Source organism: Molossus molossus, unplaced genomic scaffold (assembly GCF_014108415.1).
Source record: "Molossus molossus isolate mMolMol1 unplaced genomic scaffold, mMolMol1.p scaffold_m16_p_3, whole genome shotgun sequence".
Lineage (NCBI taxonomy): Eukaryota > Metazoa > Chordata > Mammalia > Chiroptera > Molossidae > Molossus > Molossus molossus.
Window position 1 is genome coordinate 12,313,821 of NW_023425366.1, and position 16,711 is coordinate 12,330,531.

General features: G+C 42.7%; 1 protein-coding gene across 1 annotated transcript in view; it reads left to right on the forward strand.

Annotated features, from left to right (window-relative positions):
- Nucleotides 1-16,711, forward strand: part of CPLANE1 (ciliogenesis and planar polarity effector 1) — a 106,773-nt gene that overhangs the window by 20,704 nt on the left and 69,358 nt on the right. The window contains exons 15-20 of the mRNA XM_036280158.1: nucleotides 20-184; nucleotides 4,615-4,773; nucleotides 9,475-9,703; nucleotides 10,721-10,860; nucleotides 13,700-13,917; nucleotides 16,358-16,522. Coding sequence (XP_036136051.1) covers nucleotides 20-184; nucleotides 4,615-4,773; nucleotides 9,475-9,703; nucleotides 10,721-10,860; nucleotides 13,700-13,917; nucleotides 16,358-16,522 — 1,076 coding nt within the window. The remainder of the gene's footprint in view (nucleotides 1-19; nucleotides 185-4,614; nucleotides 4,774-9,474; nucleotides 9,704-10,720; nucleotides 10,861-13,699; nucleotides 13,918-16,357; nucleotides 16,523-16,711) is intronic.

Genomic DNA, 16,711 nt, shown 5'->3' on the forward strand with positions numbered 1-16,711 from the left:
TAATTCTTTCCGGTTTAAGGAGGAAGAAGGACCTGTTTTCTTCAGATACGCTATTACCTTTCTCTTTTGTACTGCCACTTGTATAGCTATAATTTAAACGATGCTCAAGGATTGTGTGATCAGCTAGTAAGAGAAATACTGAGATGGTCCCACCTACCTGTAAAAGAAGATGACGATAGTTCAGGTATGTTTTTAAAAAATCAGTATGTTCATCTTATTAGTTTGTATTTATAGGTTTAGATATGAAATTGCTTATACATAAAAGTTGGTCGTTCTGCTCTATTAGGGTCAATTTTGGACTAGTAGATTCTCAACAGCAAGAACCTTTTTTTTTATCTTTGGATTTCCAGGACTTAGCAGTGACTGCCTGTTAAACTGATCGAATTGTCTTCTCACAGCTATATTTGTTAGATACAAAATTAGGTACTCTAGTGTCTTTCCTTAATATATTTATATTTAACTTTTGTTTAAGGTGGTTTGGTAAAGTGATGAAAATCATTTACTGAGGTATTGTGAATCTTGAAAAATCTGTTTAAGAGGCTGCAGAATATTTGTATTGCCATTGTATGAGGGGTATATTTAAGTTAAGTGATAACCAGAGTGAAAGATACATATGAATCAACACATAGTGTATTTACAGTGGTGGTGGGGCACAGACTATTAGACGTGTACTGTGCAGATCAGTGTGTCTGAAAGACCCACGGAGTCTATGCCAACTTAGTTTTATATGGTGTCAGCCACTGTTTATAGATTTCCTACTCTCTGATATCTTTTTTTTTTTTTTTATTCCTCACCCGAGGATATTTTTCCATTTATCATTAGATAGAGTAGGAGAGAGGGAGAGAGAGAGAGAAACATTGATATGATAGAGCCACATCGACTGGTTGCCTCCCACACAACCTGACCAGGGCCGGGACGAACCAAGGTACGTGCCCTTGACTGGAACTCTGCGGGCTGAAGTTCTAACCACTCAGCCAGACAGGCCAGGGCTGTGATATTTTTAAAAATTTTGTGTTTGTTATGTAAGTAATGCATGCTCATTTTAGACAATTTTGAAAATATGGAAAAATACAAAGAGAAAAATAAAATCACTTATGATGCTATCTATCAGTTTTTTGTCTCTATACATGTATACTCTTAGAGCTGTGTATTCTGTTCCGTAATCTTTTAAAATTTTATATTATGATGAATGTTTACAATGTAAATAGTATTCTTTTTATCAGACCCATTAACCCTTTTCCCCCATTATTGCACAGTTTAGGCTGTGGACACGTGTTTGCTGTTGTAAAGAGTGTCCACAGCTTCCTGTGAGCACTAAGTTTCTTTAGGATGAATTTCTAGATACAAGTTATGGGATTTAAGAGAATCCATGGTCTTAAGACCTGGTTGCCTTCTAGAAAGTTCTGCTAGCAGTATATGAGCAAAAGCCTTTTTTTAAAAAATGTTTTTGCTGCTACTTTTAGAGAGGGAAGGGAGAGAAGGAGAGGTAGAAACACTGATCGGTTGCCTTCAGCATAGCCCCTGTGGGGGGGTCGAGCCCAAAACCCAGGTATGCGCCCTGGCCAGAAATTAAACTGGCGACCTCTTGGTGCATGGGACAGTGCTCAACCAACTGAACAACACCAGGGGGCATCAAAAGGCTTTTGTGTATGATTTTTTGTTTGTTTGTTTTTATCCTCACCCAAGGACATTTTTTTGTTCAGATAGAGTGGGAGGGAGAGAGAGGAAGAGAGAAAGAGAGAGAAACATTGAAAGGGACACATCGAATGGTTGCCACCTGCATGACCCAACTAGGCCTGGGGACAGACTGCAACCAAGGAACGTGCCCTTAGCAGAGACCGAACCCAGGTCTCTCTGGACCACAGGCCGATGCTCTAACTGCTGAGCCAAACCGGCCAGGGCTTGTGTATGATTTTCTAACTGATTGGATATTCAGTTTTTTAGCAGCATTGTCATTACAGGATTTAACTTTCAAGATAAGCTGAATCTATAGTAATGTATTTATTTCAGGCTTTTTAAAAAAATTTTTAATGACAATTGCTTAGAATATATTAAACATATCCCTGCTGGGTCGGGGTCCCAAGGCCAGCTGCCCCCTCAGTGAACCCGCAGGGAGGACTCACTCGTGGCTATGATTACGGCAGTGAAAGGGTACAGAGCAAAATCCACCAGTGGAGAAAGTACATGGGGCGGAGTCCAGAGGGAACCAGACACTCGCTTCCAGGAATGCTTTCCGGTGGAGTCACAAGACTGCCCCTCATTCTCCAGCCACAGGTGTGCCAGCACGTGTGAGGTGTTGTCTGTCAGGGAAGTTCACTAGAGACTTGGTGCCCATTGTTTTCCTGGGGGCTGGTCATCTGGCCCTCTGTACCTACCCATACCAGCCATGCTCTCAGAAGGAGAGCAGGTGCTCAGCATGAGCCACATTGTTTACAGTTAGGTCCAGGTAGCCACTGTCATCAGTTAAGGTGGTGGGAATCCTCCCCAAAGTCCAAGTTCCCAGGTGCCAGCCAAGGGCCAACCTTATAAGCAGGCCTTCGAAGTAGTCAGGCCCAGCATGTGAGCTCTTGACTGCACGCTGACCTCATTGAACCTCATCGAATCATTGTGTGTAGTTATAATTTAATTTTTATTGTATAAGGTTACCATTGTTAACATCATCACTGTACCATATACAGAATTACCCTTTACATTTTTTTTTACTTCTCAGTTGGTACAGTTTTAGTCTCTGACCGTATCTTTTAGAATCAGGTGGTTCCCTGTTTAAGGGGCTTATTCCTGGGTTTTGCATGATTAGAATGACTAGACATCCTGCCTTCATATAATTCCTACAGTAAATTTTACCCAGGGGAAAAACTTCTTACCATGTATTTTAACTTTAATGAGAAGAAACAGTATGACTTTTTAAAACTTATAGTGACCAAATGAAAAATGCTGCTTAAAGGCTAATAAAAATTTCTCAAAATCCCCTTTATTTGTATATATAAAAACCTATGAGCAGTTCTTTTGAGTGCCTACTATATGAGAGAAGCAGTGGTGGGTGCTGGGGTACTCAGTGATAAGGTAGAAATGGCCCCTACTCAGGTAGAACTTCCTATTCTTGTGAAGGTACCAAGTGACTTCTGGGAAGGAAAGGTATTTTGCTATTTTGGGGGCCATAAATTTTATAAAAATTAATGTTACCATAGTTAAAAACTATTAAATATATATAAATACTATCTCAAATTTTTATTTATTTTTTATTTATTTATTTTTTTTATCCTCACCCGAGGACATTTTTCCATTTTTTGTTCAGGTAGAGTGGGAGGGAGAGAGAGGAACAGAGAGAGAGAGAGAAACATCGATGTGAAAGGGACACATCGAGTGGCTGCCACCCGCACTACCGACCAGGGCCGGGGACAAACTGCAACCGAGGTACGTGCCCTTAGCGGGAACCGAACCCGGGTCTCTCCAGCCCGCAGGCCGACGCTCTAACTGCTGAGCCAAACCGGCCAGGGCCTATCTCAAATTTTTAAATGCTAGTTTGTATTTTGAGTTTTGATTCTCAGATAGGGATGATAACATGGTTTATATCAGAATCACCCCAGGAATCCTGACACAGTCCCTCCCTCCAGTCCCTTACCCCCTTCTCCTCTGCCACACACATTCCTTTTGTCCCTCACTCCCAAAAGACTCTTACTGTAGTGAGCCACTCCTTCTAATGGGAGTATCTCAAATTCCCAGACCAAATGGCACAGAGAAAAGCATTAAGAATCACTGTTCTGGTGCTTTTCAGATGATCTTTGTAGTAAGCCTTGCAGCCTTCATTAAAGAAAAAAAAAAATGGAAAGGGAAGAAGGAAAGATACGAAATGCCAAGCCTGCAAGTGCATTGTGGCTGGATTGTTTTGCGTGGTTCCTCCATGTTTTTTTTTTTATCCTCACTGGGGATATTTTTTGATATTTTGTTCAGATAGAGTGGGAGGGAGAGAGAGAGAAAAACATCGACGTGAAAGGGACACATCGAGTGGGTGCCACCCACATGACCCAACCAGGGCCAGGGACAAACTGCAACCGAGGCACGTGCCCTTAGCAGGAACCGAACCCGGGTCTCTCCAGACCGCAGGCCAATGCTTTAACCGCTGAGCCAAACCGGCCAGGGCTCCATGTTTTTAAATAAAACTGGTACTTGCCCGGCTGGTGTGGCTCAGTGGTTGAGCATCGACCCATGCACCAAGAAGCCGCCGGTTTGATCCCCTGTCAGGGCACATGCCCAGGTTGCGGGCTTGATCCCCTGTGGGGGACATGCAGGAGGCAGCCAATCGATATTGATGTTTCTACCTCTCTCCCTCTCTCCCTTCCTCTCTCTTTAAAATAAATAAAAATATATTTCAAAATAAAACAAAAAACTGGAACTTAAAGTTGTAACAAGTTCGTAAGTATATGTGCTCATACTTAGGAGCTAATTATTTTTGCTCTTACTGTCTTCAAGAAGTATAGATGCCTATCATAAGTTATGGGTGCTCATCTAAACAAAATCAGTTATAATTTTCTTCCTGTATAATGTTGGGAACTTAAATATCACTGCTTTTTGATGGTTTGATCAGAATCTCCGTTTGTTTGCTGTGTCCCTCAGTTCCTGAGCTGGGAGCGACTGGACGTGTTCACCCAGAGGCGGCGGTGAGGGTCATCCAGTCCATGGCCCGGTTCATGGCCGCCTATTTCACCAACCAGCGGCTCTGCATTTTGCCACCTCACAGTGTGAATGTTCTTCCTCCCCTTCATATTAAAACAGGTACGACAGAAAACAATCGTCTCACTTGGTTTTTGCTCATAATATTTAAAATAATATTATGCAGTGAACATTATTCTCTGGAAATAATACTGTTAGAGCTTGATGCCTGACACATGGGAGACACTCAGTGACTTTGTGAGTGAATACAATCTGAGAAAGGTCATTGCGTGGAATTATTTTTATTGAATATGGATTTTTCAAATAATAAATTTTGGACAAGTTGGTATTTATAAAGTTTTAACTCTTAAAATAAAATGGCTGCCACCCTCATTTATGTAAAAATTAAACAAATTTTGAGTATGCTAATTTAGAATTTAGTTTTAGTTTACTTTTTAAAAATTTTATTTATTTGTTTTTATTACAGATGTTTCTCATTTTTCCCCCATTGACACTCTCCTCCCCTTTCCCCCACCCTATCCCCAGCTTTGATGTCCATGTTCACTGGTCATGCATACATGCATGTAAGTTCTGTGGTTTATCTCTGTCTCCCCTCAAGCTCCCCTCCTCTGATGCTTGTCAGTCTGTACCCCACCTCTATGTCTCTGGGTTAATTTTGTTCAGCAGTTTGTTTAGCTCATTAGATCCCACTTCTAGGAACATACCTTAAGAAACCTGAAACACCAATCAGAAAGAATATATGTACCCTATGTTCATAGAAGCACTATTTACAATAGCTAAGATCTAGAAACAACCCAAGTATCCATCTGTAGATGAGTGGATTAAAAAGCTGTGGTACATGTACACAATGGAATACTATGCAGCTGTAAGAAAGAAAGATCTCTTATCCTTTGAGATGACATGGAAGGACCTAGAGAGTATTATGCTAAGGGAAACAAGCCAAGCAGAGAAAGACAAATATCACATGATCTCACTTATTTGTGGAATATAATGAGCTAAACAAACTGCTGAACAAAATTAACCCAGATGGTATACTTTTGTAACTTTATTTGGATCATTTACTTTGCTCTATTTAATCATTTCATTAATAGTGTCAAAAACGTACCTAATCTGTCCATGCTGTGTAACTGCTCTCATGGAGATAAATGTGTGCACAGATTCCCATGACAGTCCTTCATTCTACTCATTTGTGTCGTGTGCCAAGCAGTGTTCTAGGTGCTGGAAATATATTAGCTTGCACCATATGAAATTAATAATATGGAAACATTTGTAGTTTTTTGTTTTGACGTATCCTGTCATGAACAAAACAAATACATGTTTTTCTGTGGAGTTTATAACGAATAGTTTGAAACAGAAAATCAAATAAATGAATATATAAATAAGATCTGTCCAGTGGTGATCATCATTATGCAGGGAATTGAAGTAGAGGAATGCATTGTGACTGAGAGGCTGTTTCAGGTGGTGCATTTAGGGGAGAGCTCTCTGGGAGGGACCTTTAAGCTGAGCTGTTACCAGCCATGGACATATCAGTGCTTACGGCATTTTAACCTGAGCTTGTGCAAAGCCCCAGAGCAAGAATGAAGTTGATGTGTTTGAGAAACTGAAAGACCTGTGTGGCTGGAGCATAGAGGATGAGGTGGGGTGTGATGTGAGATGAAGTCAGAGGTAGGCAGGGGCCAGGTGAGGTAAGCCAGGGTCAGGAATCTGAATTTCATTTTAAGTACAATGGAAGTTACTGGAGGGTTTAAAGAGGAAATACCAGGACCTGATTAATATGTACAAGGCATACATAGGTTAGAGTCGTACAAGATGTAATGTAATTACAAGTTTAGTGGAGGTAGGAACAAGTGGTCAGCAACTGTAATCAATCATAGAACCATGGATTTTGCACTGTGTGTTCAGTTCTTTTGTCTGTTATTGTCTCCAGATGTGGGTAGGAGCAGAGGACTGTCCTCAACCCTTGGACGTATTAGTCTCTCGTCTCCTCTGGGGTCCTTCCAGAGGTTCTGTCCCTAGACAGCCGTGTGTGAGGTAGGCTAGAGGGAAATTGTGTAGCGGCTTCTTTTCTAGCAGGTCCCTGCTTTCCTGGGACTGACTAGAGTTGGTTCTGCCCTGATGATGGATTTTTTTAGGGTGCTGGTGTGGGCAGAGAAAAGGCACCCAGTTTCTTCTGGGATCTGCCCGCTCCCTGGTCCCCTCCACCGAGTCCTGACTTGGTCAGGACACCTGTGCCCTTTCACTCTCCTTTGTGCTCTTCCCTAAGGCTCCGATGCGTGCTGCCTCTTTCCCGTGCACTTGGCGTTTGTTATTAGAGTGGCTTTATGTTTAAGCTCTCTTTTTTTGTCACAACCAAGGTATTTATCACGTGTGTTTTCTATTTTTAGTATTAATGTTTCTGACAACAAATTGTATTTTTTTTTTTTAATCCTCACCGAAGGACATTTTTTTTCTGCATTTATCTTGAGATAGAGCGGGAGGGGGAGGGAGTAAGAGAGAGAGAGAAACATGGACGTGAGAGACACATCGAGTGGCTGCCACCCACACGACCTCAACTGGGGCCGGAGACAAACTGCAACCGAGGTACGTGCCCTTAGCGGGAACCAAACCCGGGCCTCTCTGGTCCACAGGCCGACCCTATAACCGCTGAGCCAAACTGGCCAGGGTACAAATTGTATTCTTAATGCACATTATTTTACTGAAAAAGAGAGGTAGTGTACTCCATTTTGGAAAAATCTAGGGAAAAAAGAACCAAAACAGTAAAATCCTGGTACTAAAAAATTTGTTTTCTGTCTTTTCTACCCTGAAATATTTATAGGACTTTTGCTATTTGTTTATGGTCTGTATCTTTACAGATCATTTTACAAACTTAAGGAAGACAGATCTTTGTCCCACTCTAGGAAGAGAGGTGATAGAATTACTGAAGTGCTTTTGGGCAGATTCATACACATTCCTAAAAGCTGAGAGGCACACCTTTTTATGCCCTGTACAGACATCTTCCCCGAGAGAGGAGAGGGCACCCGAGACTGTAATGACTGAAAATATAAAAATCTGAAGCTTCGTATATATCCTTTAATGTATTTAATATCCTCGTATCTTAAAAAATGATATCCGTAGGCTAGACTTAGAATACATGTCATGTCAGTCTTTCTAATGAAGACTAGTGAGAGATGTATCGGGATTCATTGGAGTTGCTTATTTGGTGTGACGTTTGCTGTGTAAAGGCAGTAACATTTTCAGAAAATTAAATCATTCAGATTCTTTTAACGGTACAGTGCCTTGCTCAGCGGGAATAAAAACACAGGAAAATTTCCTGGTGCTCTGCCTGTGCAGAATCAAACATTTAAGTGATTGTCTAAGTTCTTTGTTTCTATGCAAATGTGTTTGTTAATGAGCTAATAAGATGTTGGTGCTGGGGGCAGGGGTCAGTGCTTAGTGTGGGCAGAACCCATGTAGGTCACGTGAGAAGTCAATCATTTCATTTCAAAAAGCCAAAACCCACATTTACCAATTTTATTTTGAGGGAGTGTGTGGAAATCTTAGCAATATGTATTTTTACAAAAATAATAGTTTTGTCGTCATATTTTCAAGTTGCTTTATTTAGGGAAAGGTACGGAAAGCTGGAGAGACGGAGGTTACCCTTTGTATTTAATCCCAGGCCCGATTTGTAATTTAGTCAGGAATAGTGAAAACCACATTTTTCAACTTCTTAAAAAACACTGATATATTGAACACTTACAACCCGAGTATTACCAACAAAAAGCTTTTTATCATGTGCTGTTATGAGGAATATGATCAGGTCAGTAAAATTACGTCTCTGCCCTGCAGAGTTCATAAACTAGTAGGAGAAAGAGAAACAGTGGTAAATCGTACCCTGTGACCCAGTACATTTAAACGTGTGAACCTTTGCCCTGACCAGTGTTGCTCAGTGGTGAGAACATCGGCCCGCACACCAAAGGGTCACAGGTTCTATTCCTGGTCAAGGGCATGTACCTGGGTTGCAGGTTTGATCCCCAGTGCCCTGGCATGCGGGAGGCAACCAATCGATGTGTCTCTCTCACACTGATGTTTCTCTCTCTCTCTCCTTCTCCTCCTCCTTCTCTCTCTTCCACTTTCTCTAAAAATCAGTGAAGCCCTGGCCAGTTTTACTCAGTGCAGAGCATGAGCCTGAGGACCAAAGGGTTGCAGGTTCGAGTCCCAGGCCAGCCCCAGTTGAGGTCAATGGATGTGTCTCTCTTGCATCGATGTTTCTCTCTCTCCCTCCCTCCCTTCCACTTTCTCTAAAAGTCAATGGGAACGTATCCTCAGGTGAGGGTTAACAAACAAACGAAAAAAATCAGTGGAAAAATAGTCGTCAGTGAGAGTAACAATAAATAAATAAATAAATAAATAAATAAATGTGTGAACCTTTGTTTATTTTATCTGACACAAAAGTTTTATTGAACTGTTTACCTTGATTTTGTGTGTACGGTCGGCCCTCGTTTATCGTGGTTAATCAGTTCCAGACTCTACCGCAATAAATGAATTTCCGCAAAGTAGGATTCTTTATAGTCACGCACTCTGCACGGTCTCTGCTGTTTCTCTTCTGTTCTGTTCCATTTATTGAGAATACTGGCACTTGCTGTATGACCCAGTAATGAGGCCCATTCTTAGAGTATGTAAAGTAGTATTCTATCCCATTTTGCATGCATCGTCCTTGTTGGGATTTTGTGTGGAAAGTACTGATTGAAGAGTTAGGTTTACTGTGTAAGGACTTTGTTCTGATGTGTGTAATTGTAACAGCTGTTTTCTTGAATTCACTCACAGAGCAGTCCCTTCGGCTTATTCCTCTGCAACACGCTAAGGTGGCCAGTGTTGTGAGGGATCAGAATCTTTCCGACGTCTGGACGGTGGAATATGCCCTTGAGTTGTTATTAATTGGTGGCCTCGTTCCGGAAGCTGTGTGGTTGGCACATAAACTGGGAGACTGGAAGACCTCTGTTTCGATGGGCGTGGCCTTCCAGCTGTCCTGCAAACTAGACAGCAGTTTTGCAAGGTGTGTATTTTAGGCAAACTTAAGAAGTAGAGTAATGGTGTCCTCTGAAGTACTTTGTATCCTCTCTCCTGCCCATTCTGTGCAGTTGTCAGCTCGGTGTTGTCCGGTAGCACTTCCCCAGCGACGGGAATGTTCTGTGTGTGCTGTCCCCTGTGGGACCAGCCAGGCGCAGTGACTGAGCACTTGTGGCTAGTAAGACCAAGGAACTGAATTTCCAGTCTAATTGACAGGTGTAAGTAGCTACGTACAACCAGTGGGCATTGTGTTGACAGCCCGGCTTGCTTACACATATTGAAACATTTATTTAGAAATTAGCTTGTTAGTAATGCCCTCAAAGAGCTTATAGTCCGTGAGAGAGTTTGTCTATCTCAAATAGGATTTGAGTCTTAAGCTAATCAAACAAATCTCTGTATTTTAACTTGTCTGGATGTTATAGTATTGCTGTGTCTTTTATATTTTTCAATTCAATAATTAAACATGTATTTACTTATTAAGTAATCTCTATCAAGCTATACAGCAGGTATATTCACGGATATAAGTTTAAGTGGTATACAGTTTCTATGTTTAAGGCCTTTATAGTTTTAATAGAGGAAACAAGGCACATTATTGTAATTCACATGTGATGGTAGGAAACCCCAGTGGGGACGGACGGGAATACTCTATGTGGGAGATGTCATTTGAGCTGGGCATTGAAGGGAGGACAGGGTCTTGACAAACTGAGTAGCTACAGGGAGAGAGGACATTGCGAACCCAGGCAGAGCCATTGGCAGAGACCAGGTGTGGCTAGTTTGGACAGAGCGTGCTCGTAGCCAGGCCGGCGGAGACGGCCAGTGCCGGGGTCCTGGAGCGCCTGGCCCCCTCCGTAGTGCCTGCCGCGTCTCCTGACTCTTTCTTTAATGCAGGATGGATACAGAAAGTGAATCTCACTGTTTCTTAAACCTCATGTTTAGTTCTTGATGTGTGAATATTTGCTGTTTTCAAAATTTGGAATCATTTCTCCTAATTCGATGATTTCAGGTTCAAGAAGAAGGGTCAGAATCTGCCCTTCAATCTGACTCCAGCACAGATTTTCCAGGAAAAGCTCCAGGGTCTCCTAGGTCAGCCAGCCTCTGTGGAAGCCAAAAGCGAAGTGGGCTCGAAACACAAGCAGTTTACAGGTGCGTTCCCCACGTAGGTCTGATACAGGTACCTGGTAATTAATGTAAGCCTTATGGTAGTCCAGAAAGCTTGTACATACTCAGAAATATAGTAACCCTTTGAAGTAAGCTTATTAAAAATTAAAGTGTGCTATCTATTCTTTTTTTAAATTCTTGCCTGAGGATATTCTTCCACTGATTTTCTAGATAGAGTGGAAGAGAAGGGGAGGGAGGGAGGGGGAGAGAGAGAGATGTGACAGACACATCAATTGGTTGCCTCCAGCACGACCCCAACCAGTGATTGAATCTGCAACCCAAGTATGTGCACTTGACCAGGAATCAAACCCGTGACACTTCAGTCCACAGGCCAATGCTCTAACCACTGAGAAAACTGGCCAGGGCTGTGCTATATATTCTTTTTTTTTTTAATTCCTCACCCGAGGATATTTTTCCACCCATTATCAGACAGAATAGGAGGGAGGGAGGGAGGGGAGAGAAGGGGGAGAGAGAGAGAGAAACATTGATGTGACAAAGCCACATCGACAGGCTGCCTCCTGCACGACCCCACCAGGGCTGGGGACAAACTGCAACCAAGGTATGTGCCCTTGACTGGAATTGAACCCGTGACTCATTGGTCCGCGGGCCAACACTCTAACCGCCAAGCCAAACCAGCCAGGGCTGTGCTTATATATTCGTAATCACGAGAGCATCCAGAACTGAGGCCAGCTGAATGGCAAGGTCAGTGGTTGAAGGACATCCGGCTTCCATGCACACCCCATACCAGCTGCATTGCTGCATCGGCGCTCCTCCCTTCTACAGTCCGAGCACCGCAGACTCAGACTGGAAGGGTGCTTACGGGTGTTTAGTTCTGCTCTTGCCTAGCATGCAAACCATAGGGTTTGTTTTGTTTTTAATTTGAAAAGTTCAAAGTACTATTACAAAATCGAAAATAATGTCATATCGCATATATTACATATATTTACCCGGGAGCCCTATAAAACTTGTCTGTTTTATAGATGGAGAAATTCAGACAAAAGTGATGAAGCCAGTCCTTTTTTTTTTTCGTTATTTTTTTTATCCTCACCTGAGGACATTTTTCCATTTTTTGTTCAGATAGAGTGGGAGGGAGAGAGAGGAAGAGAGAGAGAGAGAAACATCGACGTGAAAGGGACACATCGAGTGGCTGCCACCCGCACGACCCATCCGGGGCTGGGGACAAACTGCAACCGAGGTACATGCCCCTTAGTGGGAACTGAACCCAGGTCTCTCTGGACCGCAGGCCGACGCTCTAACCGCTGAGCCAAACCGGCCAGGGCTGAAGGCAGTTCTTTAAAGTTGTAGTTAGTGATAAAACCAGGACTACTGTGGATATTCTTCCACCGATTTTCTAGGTATTTTACTGAAGAAAAATAAAACCGTAAGTCCACCCAAAGACCTGTATACAAATTTTCTTTTTCTTTTCTTTTTTTTTCTTTTTTGGTACGTGCCCCTAGCGGGAACCGAACCCAGGACTCTGGTCCACAGGCCGATGCTCCAACCGCTGAGCCAAATCGGCCAGGGCCATACGAATTTTCTTAGCTGCTTTTCATGCTGCCTAAAAACTTGAAACAACCCAAGGGCCATAAGCCTGTGAATGGAGAAACGTATCTGTACGGTGGAATGCGACATAGTAACAAGGAGCAAACTGCTGGAAATGAACAGCAGCGTGGGTGAAGCGCAGACCCATCACCAATGAGGGGCGTTGGACGCAGACCACCTATTGTGTGATTCCATTCACGTGACATTTTATGAAAAGCAAAGCAGCACTGGAGGGACAGGAAACAGATCTGTCTGGGAGTGAGGGGGTATTGACAACAAAGGGGTAAAAGAGAACTTTTTGGGGTGATGGAAATGTTCCTACAGGGCTGTATAGATTTGTGGAAACTCATTGAACTGTATACTTAAAAAGGATGAATTTTAGTGAATGTATATGGAACCTCAGCAAACCAATTTAAAAACAAAAAATTCACCCTGGCCAGTTTGGCTCAGCGGTTAGAGCGTCAGCCTGCGGTCCAGAAAGACCCGGGTTCGGTTCCCGCTAAGGGCATGTACCTCGGTTGCAGTTTGTCCCCGGCCCTGGTTGGGTGGTGCGGGAGGCAGCCACACAATGTGCCCCTTTTGCATCGATATTTCTCTCTCTACCTCCCACTCTATCTGAACAAAAAATGGAAAAATGTCCTCGGGTGAGGATAAAAAGTAAAAAAAAGAAATAAAAAGAGAAACAAAAAACTTGGATGGTTAATGAACGAAAATGAATTTGAACTTTATACACACACACAGTATACAGAGATAAAATAAATACATACAAAATAGATATAAAGAAAAGAGTTGGAAAATAGGAAAGAGGAATTAGTTTAACTTCGAAGTGTAAAATAGGAAGTCAGTATATGTGTGGTAGGAGTTTTGGTACATCCACACCAAATTCTGGAGAGTGGCTACAGAATAGTCATTAATTTTTTTGTCTAGAGGTTTGATGTTTTAACATGCCAACCAATATGGTCTTTTTTTGAAAATCTTCACTGAGGACATGTTCTTTTGGTTTGGTTTTTTTAATTTTAGAGAGGAAGGGACAGAGAGAGAGACGGAGAGAAATAGGGATGTGAGAGTATATCATCGATCAGCTGCCTTCTGCACGGGCCCTGACCGGGAATCAAACCCGAGACCTTCTGGTTGGGACAACACTCCAGCCAACCAAGCCACACCGGCCAGGACAATACGTTCATTGTAGACAGTCAGCTTTTCCAGATACGAAATTCTGTCGTACAGAGCAGGATAAGAAGTGTAATGCCGGTTTTAACTATCTCCCCTACTGTGCTTGTAGATCCCATGGAAGAGGAAGATGCGAGTCTGCTGCTGGGGGCGGTGCAGGAGGTGCTGAAGGCGGCGGCCATGGCTGAGGTGGACGTCCTCTCCGAGACCCTGCAGCTTCTCCTGGGCTCTGCCAAGGCCTTCAGTCAGAGGCTCTGGGGCTTGGTGCCTGCCGGCTTGTACCTTCCAGCTCCGCCCTTATACTGTCCTCAGCCAGCGGTTCTCAGTGAAGTAAGCTTAACCTTTTCATGTCAAGTTGACTTTGTCCAACTATTAAAACAATCAACTGGATAGTAAGTTAAAATGCAAGCTCTGAAGACAAACTTCTGGATCCCAGCTTTGCTGTTTATTATAAATTACATAATTTCACACAATATACTTAACTGTTTATGTTTCCTTGTTTGTAAGGTACAGATGACGATAAGACTTCCAGTAGCAGTATTGCGAGGATTAAGTGTAAAAGCTTTTACCTTAGGCCCTAGGACATAGTAACCATTTAATAAATGTTAAAATTATTGCAATAATAAAACTAAATTAAGAGACATTTCTCTATATCCAGATTTCATTTTTAAATATATGTTTTGTATTGATTTTTTAGAGGGAGTGGGGGAGAGAGATAGAAACATTGATGAGAGAGAAACTTTGATTGGCTGCCTCCTGCACAGCCTACACTGGGGATCGAGCCCGCAGCCTGGGCATGTGTCCTGACGGGGAATCAAACTGGCACCTCTCAGTCCATGGGATGATGCTCAGTCCACTGAGCCACACCGGCCGGGCTCTCTATATCCAGATTTTGAAATCATAGACATTTGTTTAGTGTAACAAAACAACAAATAATTTAAAGTTTAATGTAAATTATTTACATTTAGATTATTTTATTATTTGATTAATATTTTGAAGTGATTCTGCTATTATTTCTTTACTACTCATTGTTTTAGTATTAGCAACTTACATCTGTATCTCATTTTTTTCTCTTTTTTTAGAGTTACAGTCTCATTTGGTAAATTTAGAGTTATGTGTCAGTAGTTTAATAATATCTCATTTCTTGGTATTTCAAATGCAATATATTACAAATACAAGAAATAAACAGTCCATGGTATTTCTCAATATTTGCTCATTTCTCTTATGTCTGAGTCTTCAACATACTGGTTTAGAAATCACATTTAAGGTATTTTTGGATATGTTACGCTGATACTAGTTTGAGTGGTTACTATCCTTAGTAGTGCTTTATTTATTTAGTTATTTTGTTAAAAATAATCCTCCATGGTAGAATTTCTCCTAATTGTCAACCTCTATCAGTCAGAATCCTTTGGGGTAGAAGGACACAATAGCAATGTAGTCAGAATTGACTGGCGTAATTGAGGAAGCTCAGTGGTAGGGCAGCCTTCTGTCTCAGTTATGTTACCAAAGACTTGGGCTCTTTCTTTCTAGTTTGTTTTGTAAGGTGTCAGCTTCGTCCTACGGCTGGCTTTCTTTGAGGGAGCAGGATGGCTGCCAGCAGCTTCTACGGACACCTTGTCTATGTCCAGAGGGAGAGGAAAGGGGAAAAAGAAAAACAGTAGTGCCAGGCCGTGTGGCTCAGGGGTTGAGCATCGACCTATGCACCAGGAGGTCCCCAGTACGATTCTGGTCAGGGCACATGCCCCAGTTACGGGCTTCAGTAGGGGGCGTGCAGGAGGCAGCCAGTCGCTGTTTCCCTCATCAGCAGTGTTTCTATCTCCTTCTCCCTTCCTCTCTGAAATCAATAAAAATATATTAAAAAAAAAGGAAAACAGTAAAAGTATTCTCTCCCAGCATTCCAGTAGGAGCACTGAGGTTCACGCTTCTGAGACTGACAGGCCACTTACCTGTCCTTGAGTCAGTTAGCTAGGCTAGGGCTAACTCAGGGTACTGCTTGGCATCCATTAGAACCTTTCCTGGAAGCCGGGAATGCGGGATCAGCTCTCCCTGAATCATATAGGTTGTGTGGGGGAGGGGCAGACAGCCAGTTAAAATCTGAGTATCGTTCAACAAGTGGGAATGGTTAGGAGGATATTGGAGAAGCAGATGTGTATAACACATTGTCTCATTTTCTGGGAAATTAATCTTTACTGACTTGAAAAGTGTTTTTCAACAAACCTTTGTTGGATCCTACTACACGTTGGACTTTATTCTGTGTACTCCGATAATACAAAGACGTGTGGAGGCCGTAACTCTTGGGCAGTTCTCAGTGTAGTGGGAAACATACACGAATCAGTACAGAATAAATTGGTGAAAGCTGTACCGGAGATCTGAGCAAAGTGCCGCAGTAGCATGGTGGAGGGCTTCGTGGAGGAGGTGATGTTGAAATATGAGAACAATTTTTCCAGGCAGAGGTAGGAAAAAGGCATTCTCTTTGAAAGGGCTTTCGTGTAACATTCCACCGATGGAGTCAGGAGTGGTGGCCTTTATGTGTTGTAGGGGGAGATTTGGGGTTGAGGTCAATTAAGCCCTTTACATTGTTCGGGGGGAGAGAAATGTTCCCTTGACACTTGCATTAGCTACAGTTGAAATCTCTGAGGCCATGCCACGACATTTTCTTTATAGATCTCCAGGAACATTCTAGTTTGAGAAGCACTATCTTTATTTTCACTGTAACATTAAAAAATTTCTTATTATTGGCTACAAAATTTGACTGTTCTGTTTTCCTTAGGAAGATGGTGATGATCTTCTTTTGAAAGCTGAGAAAGACAGTCGCCAGAAGGTGTCGGGAATCCTTCAGCGTCTCCTCCTGCTGTTCCAAGCTGCGCGCTGCTCCTTCCCGGTCGCGCAGTGGTACATCCTGCAGTTGAGGTGGACCAGGAAAGTCATGCAGAAGGTACACAGATGTCTGGCATTTCCGTGCTGTTAGCCTGCTTCAATAGACTAACCGTATTGCCCTGGCCGGTTTGGCTCAGCAGTTAAGAGCGTCGGCCCGCGGACCACAGAGTCCGGGTTCAGTTCCCACTAAGGGCACGTACCTGGGTTGCAGTTTGTCCCCAGCCCTGGTTGGGGTCATGTGGGTGGC